At 34.8% G+C, this 12,367-nt stretch overlaps 1 protein-coding gene across 2 annotated transcripts in view; it reads right to left on the bottom strand.

Annotated features, from left to right (window-relative positions):
• The window catches only part of LOC140442931 (uncharacterized), a 42,543-nt gene extending 31,405 nt beyond the window's left edge, over nt 1–11,138 (bottom strand). For both annotated transcript variants that reach the window (XM_072533893.1, XM_072533892.1), the window contains exons 1-4: nt 10,991–11,138; nt 8,708–8,751; nt 4,709–4,820; nt 2,904–3,158 (exon numbers count right to left, since the gene is read on the bottom strand). In XM_072533893.1, the coding sequence (XP_072389994.1) occupies nt 2,904–3,158; nt 4,709–4,820; nt 8,708–8,751; nt 10,991–11,078 (499 nt within the window). In that variant the 5' untranslated portion in view covers nt 11,079–11,138. The remainder of the gene's footprint in view (nt 1–2,903; nt 3,159–4,708; nt 4,821–8,707; nt 8,752–10,990) is intronic.
• Nucleotides 11,139–12,367: the final 1,229 nt, after the last annotated feature.

Raw genomic sequence — 12,367 nt, 5'->3', positions numbered from 1 at the left:
GTAATAATTTGCATTACACATAGATTAAGAAGCAGTTTGCAAATACGTGCATAAATACTACAATAAAATAGAACAGAAATATGTTTTATTGTCACAGAAAATTGTACAATTTTCAATCCACATTGAAGCCCTCCCTATAGTTTATTTTTATGAACGAGAGAGTAATTAGCATAATTTTAACTGGTAGCTCCGACCACTCCATGGGCGTGCTCAAGATTAATTGAAAAACTACTTTGAATAATTGTAAAAAATAAATGAATTATTTCAGTGTTATAAAGTGTTATGTGTATGTAAACAAAAGTGACCTCTTTTATCACACACTATATTAGAACTTACAAAAGCGTGCCTTTGACTTGTAACAGTTTCATCCTGCCAAAATTTATTTGGAGTATGACCCTCGTTGATCCATGTTTCATCAAGATAAAATATTTTTCTTTTTTGGTTTCTCATTTCCTTTATGGTTCTTAGAAAATGTCTTCTCCATATGACAATATCGCTTCTTTCTAATAAAATAGACTTTCTGGGATTCTTTTTCCAGCGGAAGCCAATTTCTTTTAAAAGTTTCCATAACGTACTTCGACTCATTTCTGGGTAATCCTTATCATCTCGAACTGAGACAAGAACTTTATCCAATGTTGGAAATTCTTGTCTAAAGAAGAATTCATGCACTTTCCGTCGAAGTCCTTCTTTAAATTGATATTCTATTTGAAATTTTGGTTTCCCTGGAGCATTACGTAGCATTTGAAAACTACCACATTTCTCTTCTTTAATAACTCTGTAAATCGTAAATTTCCCAACACCAAGTGTACTGCTAACTAACTCAACGGTCTCAAAACGTTTGTCTGTAAATGATTTAAAACAATTAAATATTAATGTTTTTTCATTAACTGTTAGAGGACCAATTTTTCGGCGTTTATACGGCACTTCCAAATTTTCCATAACACTAGTATACACAATAAACTGCACCTTGCAACTGAAGTACCTACTTTTAGTGAACTGTTAAGAATTTTGAATACGCCACTTGGACCTTCCTATATACAAAATGGAAAAACCCACTATCACATTTTCTGTGGAATAAGTTTAGAAGGTACCTAATTATCTAGTCAATTACTGTCGTAGATTCCTGGAATTAAAGAATTAAATGTTTGATTGTTGAAACTCTTACTTCGTGGAATGCACTCATTTCAGATAAAATAAAACGTTTTATTTTATCTAAAGAATTAAACTTTATTTTGCAAATAGGTAGGTACTTATTAAACTTTTATTGGTTATATATAACCAATAAAATAAACATCTTACATTTCTTGCAAATTCATTAGTACCTGTTAACCTCCATCACTCCGATACTGGAAACCTTATTTAGGGATTAGTAACCTCACAACTATTGTATTCTATTCTGCTCCAACCTTTATACCTGGTGGTCGTACTCAATTTAAAATTGTTTTCCTATATACTTCTGTAAACTTGTTGACAAATATCTGTTTTTCATTGAGTCACCCGTATCAACAGTTTAGGGATTTGCATACATAATTTATTGTTTTATTACTCTCTCATACATAAAAATACACTATAACTTCTATAGTTCTGTACTTATATCTAAGAATGTATTTTTTGCCTTTTCTATTGTTTATTTCATCACTTGTTGGTCAGATAACCAAGCCGACCAGGAGGATGAATCGCATTTACAAGAGGTGGGGACTTGCGTGCCGGTATAACTCACTCCGTAGACCGCCACAAGCGGTGGATACTTATATGGGTAGATTTCATTATTTTTGAGTTTGTTTCTACTATTATATCCAATTCGACTTTTCGCAAATTTAGTTGAATGTGCTGCTTATATTTTTCTGATTTTTTCCTAATTTAGTGTACTGCTGTTATATTTCAAGATGCTTTTTTATGTGTAAGCTCGTTTTTCTTTTTTCCCTACTACTGCAAATTTATTCTTCCTAAGAAGTGGTCAGAACAACCACAATCCGCCCCTCTTTTTTAATAGTCTGTTAATGTTTTTGTCTCTTTACAATACTATATCTAGATGTTATTTTAAGTGGTTCTTATCATTTTTAGGTAAGAATCTTCTTCTAGTTTTTTCACTCGAATTCATAGACTGCGCAAGGCATGCCTATGTTTTGTTCACCGATTGAACTCGTCCGGGGGTTTCTTGTCCGAAGAAGGGGTGGTTTTAGTTGTTAGGCGATTGGTCTGCAGTGCATACGGCCATGTTCTAGCATGAGTCCATCTTCGAATTGAATCCCACTGTACTAGGGACACCTTCCCTAGTCGATTTGGAATATTTCCACCTTAGTCCACAAAAAAGATAGACGACGTAATCTCTAAACGGACTTGGTGCTCGACTCTAGTGCTGCTACTAAGCAACTGAGTTTAGTAGCAGCACTAAAAATGTATTGTTTAGTCAGAAAACCTTCTGTGAATTACCCAGAAAGGATTTTTTTAAGTCAAAGGACTTTTTAATATTTTTATTATTTTTGTTTGTTTACGTAAAGTTTTTCTTACATCCATTTTAATAGATATGCCTTTTTTTGACAATCTATTGTGTGCATTTATTTTTTGCATATAAGGCACAGATTGATTAAAATTCCTATGCCAGTAGACAATTAAAATTTTGAATGGAGTTAAATAAACAATTTAGGTAAATTAAAATATTTCGATAATATATTTAACAAAAATTTTGCAAACAAACAATTAATTCTATAAATCCCAATATAAGACCAAATATAATATCACTGCCCATCTAGAACATCCACGGCCCAAAGGCTATAAAGAAGGCTTAGTAGATCGATTGCGCGCAAAGTGTTGCGCGAAATGCTTCAATGCAAAAATGTTGTACGTTAAATATTTTAGATTTCACTTCACTAAATTACTGAAAATATCATTTTATTGCTTACCAGGATCCATTTCTCTATCTGACATCTTTTCACATATAGGTTTGCATTTAGCAACAAAAGGTGCATCTCTCCAAATCAAATCTGTTCCGTTGCTCTTTACAACTACTATAATAGTTGGCTTTATTAGTGGTTGACCGTCGTTGTTTGGCATATTCTTGTCAAAATTCCTAAAGCCTAGTCTAGTTTTGTCAGGCCAAAGAAATGCTTGATTTACTGCTGGCCTTGCAGCTCCGGTGTAGTAACAGCTCGAGTTATCTAAAACAAAAAAGGACAGAAATAGGTTTAAATTTGTAATGTGAATAACATTTCAACAAAAAATCCTAAAGATATCCTTGTTAAGGGAAACAATCTTCTTCTTAGGGTTGGTCAATCTACGTTCCGAACGAAAATCTACATCATATTTCTCAATCGAAAAAGGTGTACGACAGGGTTGTGTTCTGTCAGTCCTCCTTTTTAATCTTTACTCTGAAACGATATGGAATCAAAATCAACGGACAGACTATTAGTAATCTTCGCTATGCTGATGATACAGTCATAATAGCTGATAGCCAAAAAACGCTACAACGTCTAATAGATAGAATAAACACTGAAGAAGAACGACTGCACTTGAAGATTAATATAGACAAGACGAAGGTAATGGTGGTTAGCAGAACACGAAATATGCAATTAAATATAAGAGTAAACAATAAGAACATCCAAAAGGTCCCCAAGGTTAAATAAAATACCAGATATCCCATTACACTGCCTATATTAGCAATAAAAGGGTCTAGAACAGGACAATAAATTACTGGAACAGTACAACTAAACGTCTATTGTATCGATGATGACACTGACAACGTTTGGTTGGCATATTTACAGTCATTTTCAAAAGATGGTCCCACAGCAAAATGGAAAGAAATTACAGAAAACCTGAACTGGCGGAAAATTCAAACATCATTCCAACAATGGACTTAACTATGCCCTTTTCTTATTCTTTAATCATGGACTAAAAGTGGCTAACAATTTTATTTTTAATGGTATCTTTTTCTTCTTCAAGTGCCATTTTCGCGGCGGAGGTCGGCAATCATCATAGCTATTCGGACTTTTGAGAGGGCTGCTCTGAAAAGTTCATTTGATGTACATCCGTACCACTCTCTCAGGTTGCGCAGCCATGACATTCTACGCCCACCTATGTTTATCTTTTCTTGGATCTTTCCAGGTGTATTTCTCTCCACGTGTAATATATCCGAGATATTCCAATTATCTTGTTTTAATTGTATTTAAAATTTCTATTTCTTTAGTCATCCTTCTCTCAGAACCTCTTTGTTTGTGACGTGTTCTGTCCATATTATTTTTAAAATTATTCTATATACCCACAGTTAAAATGATTTCAGCTTTTTCATTAATGTCGCATTCAAGGTCCAGGATTCCATTCCATAAAATAAAGTCGAAAAAACATAGCACCTCGCCAACCTAACTCTTAGTTCAAATTTTAAATCCCTTATACATAGCACTCTCCTCGTTTTGTTAAAATTTGTTCTAGTCTTTTCTATTCTAAATTCTCGTATTTTTGACGTTCATTGTTAGACCGTACTCTTTTCCATACTCCGCTATTCTGGTCACCAGTCTCTGACGATCTTCAATATTTTCGGCTAAGATCACAGTGTCTTCCGCATATCTAATGTTGTTAATGGAAACTCCATTTACCTTTATTTCAACTGTTTCACTATTTATTTATTGATGGTATAATAAATAAAAATGTGTACGTTATTCGTGAATATTACCCTCCTGTGTATTACTTACATAGAAATTATGCTTTTACTTACCTATCTTGGAAACGTGCTTGAAAATAGCATCGTTCTTTTCCTTTGACTTAATTGATACTAACTCCATTCCTAGTTCCTCGCATTTTCTCTGACCGTTTCTTAGAGAGGACTCCTTAAAAATATCAATAATAGGTCGTACATTAAAGATTAATATGCATTGCAAAATTATCTTAGAAAAAAGCAAAAAATGAGCAAAGATTCTTATATTGAAAAAATGGCAAATAAAACCAATTTTACTTTTTAGCTAAAATAAAAGCTTAAATCAAATAAAAAATACTTCAAAAATGATACTTTAACATTAAACTGATAATACTCCGGAACAGAGTCTACATTTGAAGAATAAAAAATCTGTTTTTATTATAGTTTATTCGTCTTCCGGGTTTGGACCGTGTCATTTGTGAGTGACCCAAAAGTGGGTTCATCTCGACGTTTCGCTACAATTGTATGTAGCTTCTTCAGGAGAACAAAAAAGAAACAAAAGACAAGAAGATGGGTAGTTAGCAACGATAACTCAGTTACTCAACGCAACCAGAGGCGAATACTAACTACCAAGATGGGCATTTGGTCACAGTAACTCAACTACTCAACGCAGCCAGAGGTGAAAACCAAATGCCAGGACAGGGATTCACGTCCAACAGCTCAGAACACTAACGCGTCGAGAGGCAGGGAGTGAATCCGACGATTACTCCGCTACCGCTCTATTTATAGTCGCGGTGACCTGTCGTGTCGGGACGTATCGGCACACTCCGTGGCGCGAACGTCAAGAAGCGCGCGCTGGCCAATCATGTGGCTGCATCGTGGTAGCGGGACCGGACGGCGGCTCTAGACTGGGATTCCAGATGGGAGACAAGTAGTATCCTTCCTCTCGATTGATATTATGTGGATTTTTTCGGATCTCTAGAGATTCGCGGATTTTCCTGGAATAAAAGAAGGGGCTCTTAGAAATGATATGAGTTTTTTCGAACAATATGGAATGACCGGTTTCTTGGCAGTGTTCTGCAACTGCGGAATGGGAGAAAAGACCTGATCGAATGCATCTTTGATGCTCTTGAATCCGAGTTTTGACGGAACGACCAGTTTCGCCAATATACACTTGTCCACATGAACAAGGAATAGAATAGACACCACAGGAAGATAGGGGCGGTAATGGGTCCTTAGGAGAGGGTAGATATTGTGAGATTTTCTTGGGTGGTCGAAAAGTAGTCCTGATACCTTCCTTGCGAAGAATTTTGCCAATCCTATCAGTGACACTTCGAATATACGGAAGAAAAGCCACAGGAGTATTACCCGAAGATTCTGAATTTGTCGTCCTAGGGCGTAAAGGGGGATGTAGATGTCGGTGTGTAATATTTTGAATTGTGGACTTGGAGTAACCGTTGGCGACAAGGGTTTTTTGCAGATGGCCAAGTTCTTCTCTAAGGTTGTCAGGTTCAGAAATCGAAATGGCCCGATGGATGAGAGAGTTGATCACAGAATTCTTTTGGGCAGGATGGTGGTGTGATGAAGCATGTAGGTAACGATTCGTGTGAGTCTTTTTTCTATAAACAGAGTGACCCAATCGGCCATTGGGCTTGGAGGTGACTAACACATCGAGAAAGGGAAGGGACCGATTATTTTCTACTTCCATTGTGAATTTTATACTCGGATGTTGTGAGTTAAGATGATCTAGGAAGGGAGAAAGGGTATGTTGACCATGGGGCCAGATGATAAATGTATCATCAACGTAGCGGAACCAGACTTTTGGTTTTAAGGGGTAAGATTCTAGGGCTAAAGACTCAAAGGCTTCCATGAAAATGTCAGCAATGACAGGGGAAAGGGGAGAACCCATTGGTGTTCCAGATATTTGTTTGTAGAAATTGCCTCTAAAAGAAAAATATGTTGAAAGGAGGCATTTTTCCGCAAGATCTGCCAAAACCAAAGACTTGTTATCATTGGTCAAGTGATCTCGCAGAACAACTAGAGAGTCATGTATGGGGATATTAGTAAATAGGGATGATACATCGAAACTGACGAGAATGTCTTGGGGATCGACCGTGAGGGAGGAGATTAAGGTGATGAAATGTGTGGAATTTCGGACATAAGAAGAGGTACGACCAGTATAGGTCTTAAACTGATTCGACAAGTACTTTGCGAGTTTGTAGGTAGGAGAGTTAATCGTAGTCACAATGGGACGAAGAGGTACGTTGTCTTTATGGATTTTGGGAAGACCGTAAATTCTGGGGCAGATGGAGTTTTTCCGAACTATGGACTTCTTAACATCATCGGAAAGATCGGATTGTTTGATGGCATGGGAAATTTCGCGTTCGACTCTAGGAGTGGGGTCTCGAGAAATTGTGTTATAACAGGATGTATCCCTAAGTAAGTCGTTTACTTTCTCTATGTAGGAAGGAGTATCCAGGATGACTGTGGCATTACCTTTGTCTGCAGGAAGGATTATTATCTCAGAAAGAGAACGGAGATTTATGAGAGCTATGAATTCCTCACGAGATATATTGGAAGTAGGGATTTTGGCTGTATCAAGACATTTAGCGACGTCAAAGCGGATACGGTCGGCTGGAATTTTAGGAATTGTGCGGAGTGCCGCTTCCACATTTGAAACTATTTCTTCGGTAGGAATTCTGGAAGGAGTGAAAGGAAATCTGTTTTTATTAAACAATAAACGTTTTATTAATTTTTTTTCCATCATCATCATCTTTGGCTCGACAATCCTCTGTGGATCTTGGCCTGCTCTAAGATTCGCCGCCATTCTGTTCGGTTTCTGGCAACATGTTGCCATCTTCTGATTTTTAATATCCGTAAGTCGGTTTCAACTCCATCTAACCACCTAATTCGCGGTCGGCCTTTGCTTCTTCTTCCTACAGGTGTTCCTGTGGTTAGCTTTTTAGCAATCGTATTTTCTGGCATTCGTATTATGTGTCCAGATCTAAGTAGCTGTGTTTTAATGAACGTTATGACATCTGGCTCATCAAAGAGCTGATACAATTCAAAACTATATCTTCTGCGCCACTGCCCGTTGTCGTTTATAGCTCCAAATATTTTGCGGAGTATTTTATCGGGCCGGTATTTTATGAGGAACGGCCTCAGATATATATTTAATTTTTTTTTATCCATATTAAATTATACACAAGGAATTCCACAAGATTGAAAAAGGGAATTAGGAAAACACCAAAACCTATCTACAAATGCTTACAAGAAGAGATGTGAGGAGAACAAAATACCATACGTAAAAGGCTTACTAAATTATGTGTTTTAATCTTATAAAATATTAAGTAAGAATGTACTAATGTTTAAGTAATAGAATACCTTCGTCAATTCACATAAAATAGCAGAGCTGGGTACTCGATTTTCGATTCCTTCGACAACATTATTGATTAAAATTTAAAAATGTTTTTAAATAAAAAGGAATTTTTAGAAATTTTAGAATTTTTTAGCAATTTTAAAAAAATTTTAGAAATTTTTAGAAATTTTTAGAAATTTTTAGAAATTTTTAGAAATTTTTAGAAATTTTTAGAAATTTTTAGAAATTTATAGAAATTTTTAGAAATTTTTAGAAATTTTTTGAAACTTTTAGAAATTTTTAGAAATTTTTAGAAATTTTTAGAAATTTTTAGAAATTTTAAGAAATTTTTAGAAATTTTTAGAAATTTTTATAAATTTTTAGAAATTTTTATAAATTTTTAGAAATTTTTAGAAATTTTTAGAAATTTTTCATATACCATCAGTTTTGTAAATGTTGGTAATACGTTCAAGCAGCTGGTTGGATAACGCTATGTACGTAATAGTGTATCTGTAGAGCTTTCGCCTCTGCTATGAGTGCAAGAAAAAATTACTGCTAGATCTAATCAATTTTTGTTTAAAATTTCTGTAATAACGGAAATTGACATACAGAAATTGTTTGAGTACGGATAATTCATATTTAAAATCTAATAAAATGATTGATACATAATTAATAAGCATATTAAAAAAATATTGGAGTGACAGACACAAAATAGTACTTACCGTTTCGTTCAGAAATGTTAACTTGTATTTTGTAATGGCTTCATCTAAAAAATATAAATATTACCATTCATACATTTATACCAACTATAAAACCTTACTTAAAAAAAACACAATTAACCCTTAAACAACGACGTGGGGTCCTTTTGGGACCGCAGGACTATATTTTTCAACTTCTAGTTAAGTAATGGCCAATTTTATCCCTGAAATCTCATATAGGTGGGTTTTTAAGAGTTTTACAAAACTTCTAATAACTTTCACCAACTTTTTATAATTAATATTTGATCAGGGGGTCAATGGAGGACCACACGTAGTACACACACAAACACACACACACAAACACACACTAATAACGAATTATTTCGATTATAATTTTATCGAGCGATCTTGTACATACAAGACTAGTTTCTTAATGACAATGACATATCTTTTCAATGGTTCTACTATTAGCGGCGCAGTGCTCACTCTAAAGTACTTGTATTAAAGCTTGCGAAAAAATATTACTACTTTTTTAATTGTGTAATAATTCTTTGAACTATACCGTTACGCCACTGAAATTACTTATCAGAAATAGTAAACCAATAGGAGAATCATGGGGCGTAAACTTAATCTATTTCTCAGTGACTTCAAGTAAGAGCTCATGCTTTGCAGAGAAGATAGTTTCGAACTCTAATTGCAGACTACTTAACATTAGAAGAACCCGCATGGTTAAGAGATTTTGGATTGTTGACCGATGACACAGGAAAGCTGAATGAACCAAATTTGCAGCTTCAGGGTAAAGAAAACAGTATTCTTCGAATGATTTCCGAAGTAAAGTCATTCATTGCGAAACTTGAACTATGAGAAACAAATCTACTGGAAGGGAATTTAAAACATTTTCCTTGTTTAAAAGAAGTAATCGAAAAAGAAGTAGTAAACGTTCAACCTTACACAGAAGAGGGGCATATAGAAATGTTGACCAGACTGAGACATGAATTCGATACACGATTTAGTGACTTCAACAAAATTGAAGCGATTGCCCAGTTTGTATTTAATCCGTACATGCAGAAAGCTTATCACAAACCATCGAGCAGCATTTCAGCGAAAGCAGATCAGAGACTGAATTAGAAATAGTCACACTGATGAATGATTTGTGTTTGAAGAGCGTTGGCGAAAGGGAAAACTTTTGGTGTCTAGTGTCCAAACAAAAATACCCAATTTTAGTCAATGTAGCTTTGAAAATTAGTGCCCTGTTTTGTTCCACCTACCTTTGTAAATCAACGTTTTCAAACATGAAGTTCATTAAAAACAAATACAGAAGCCGACTAACAGATAAACATTTGGACTCGTGTATTAGGCTAGGAATAACAAACTACCAACCGGATGTTAAAAAACTAACAGACGTGATGGACTGTCAATCCTCCCATTAAAACAAAATTCCGATGTATTTGTTTTCACCATGTTTAGTTTTTACTTCCTGTTCTCTTAAGTGTACGTCTATAATAAAGGTTTTTAAAACAAGGTAGATCTTTGGTGCTTGGGATTCTTTTTAGTAGCTCTTTCCTGTAGTGTGGTTGCCGACCCCTGCTCTAAGGAAATCTTTAAAGAAGCAGTGGATGATGTTGTTGAAGCCGGAATTAGAATTAACGGAAAATGCATTACTAAAATCAGATATGCGGATGACACGAACGTCAACGCAAATTGGGACCATTCGCTAGAAATAGAATGTAGGATAGAAAAAGGAAGGTCTGCATTTTAAAAAATTGCTAAGCTATTCAAATGAAGTGATTTATCAGTACTCATAAAAATCAGGTTACTACAATATTATATCTTTCCTATTCTGTTGTACGGAGTTAAGTCGTGGACTCTCACAGACGCTACCTGTAAGAAAATTGAGGCTTTCGAAATGTGGCTGTATCGTAGAATCATGATGATATCCTATACCGAACACGTTACTAACCAAGACATTTTATTAAGAATGTAAAAAGAAAACTAGTTGTTAACCACAATGAAAAAACAGCAAGAAGGCGCAAGATTGTCTAGCTGAAAAATTTTGTACGCGGTTTAACACAACAATCACTAATCTTTTTAGAGCAGCAGTTTGCTAAATACAGATTGCCATGATGCTCTACAATATCCGAAACTGATAGGCACTACCAGAAGATGTAAAATCTAAGCTCAATAGATTAAAGTTTAATAAAATCAAAATTAGACTAAAACAAAAAAAATACAAAGCATTTACAGTCAAAAGCTGACCATGCAAATATTTGTATTTATTCACAATTAAATTGTAAAAACAGTACCTACCTTTATCTTGAGCTTTCACTATATTACGTGAACAAACTTGAAAAATGACAAAAGCTGCTAGTAGGAGATATTCACTTTGGGCCAACATATTTCTCTCTGTTCATGGAAAACTGTAAAACCCTTTAATAAAAATAAAACCTATCTCGTTAAAAGTAATAATGGCATTTCAATTATTTTTAATTTGTAGCCGATTAGCGCTGTATATTTATCTTAATTAGAGCTATTGACAAAAGGTACAATGCCATTAATGTTCAGAAAAACAGCAAAACAATAAATTACAAAAAAATATTTACTTCTAACAAAGGAAAACAAATTAAAACAAAATATTTTGGGTTAATTTGATAAAAAAATTGCGCATAATGAGTCCTGTTTAAGCTTTTAACTAGCGCCGTTACGTCCGTCAGGTGGCGCCTATATTACGAGTACACCCCCATTTTACATGATGCCCATTTACATCTTTATTAAAATAGTCTCTATTTACCTTTGATTTTATTAATCAATTAGCCTATATTTGTTCACTGCTGAACGTAGGCCTCCCGTAAAATTTTCCACCTATTTCTATCTTGCGCTTCTTGCATCCAGTTTGTGGTGATGCGCTTGATATCATCCGTCCATCTAGTCGGTGGTCGTCCTCTGCTTCGATATGCCTCTTGCCTTGGTCGCAATTCCAGAATCTTTCTGGTCCATCTATCATCCGTTAATCTCGCAACATGTCAGGCTCAAGCCCATTTAGCCATGGCTATTTTTTTAACTGCATCTGTGACTCCTGTTCTTCTTCTTATTTCTAGGTTTGGTACTTTATCTCTGATGGTAAGACCTAATACTGATCTTTCCATAGCGCGTTGTGTAACTCTAATTCTATCTATTGTTCTTTTTGTCATAGTCGGTGTTTCTGCACCATATGTAAGAACCGGTAAAACGCACTGGTTAAAAACCTTTCTTTTTAAACAAACTGGGATAATAGACTTGAAAATGTTATTCAGTCTACCAAAGGCAGCCAGCGTGAGACATATCCTTCTTTGTATCTGAGTTGTCTGATTATCTCGGCCTAAGCGAATCTCATGCCCTAGATATTTGTAAGCTATTACTTGGTCGATGCTACGGCTGTCAATCAGAACTTTGATTAGTATTAAATTATTGGCCACAACTGGTGCTTATGTACCTATATGTATGCAACAGTGCAATATATATATATATATATATATATATATATATATATATATATATATATATATATATATATATATATATAGATATATATACAGTGTTCCCAAACGTAAAAAAATAAAATCGGTAGAATTTTTTTAAAAAATCGGTAGATTGTGGAGTAAAATCGGTAGATCCTTCAAAATATAATATTTTGTTTAAATTTAATAA

Source organism: Diabrotica undecimpunctata, chromosome 6 (genome assembly GCF_040954645.1).
Source record: "Diabrotica undecimpunctata isolate CICGRU chromosome 6, icDiaUnde3, whole genome shotgun sequence".
In the NCBI taxonomy this organism is placed as follows: Eukaryota; Metazoa; Arthropoda; class Insecta; order Coleoptera; family Chrysomelidae; genus Diabrotica; species Diabrotica undecimpunctata.
This window is presented reverse-complemented; position numbering and strand designations above follow the sequence as displayed.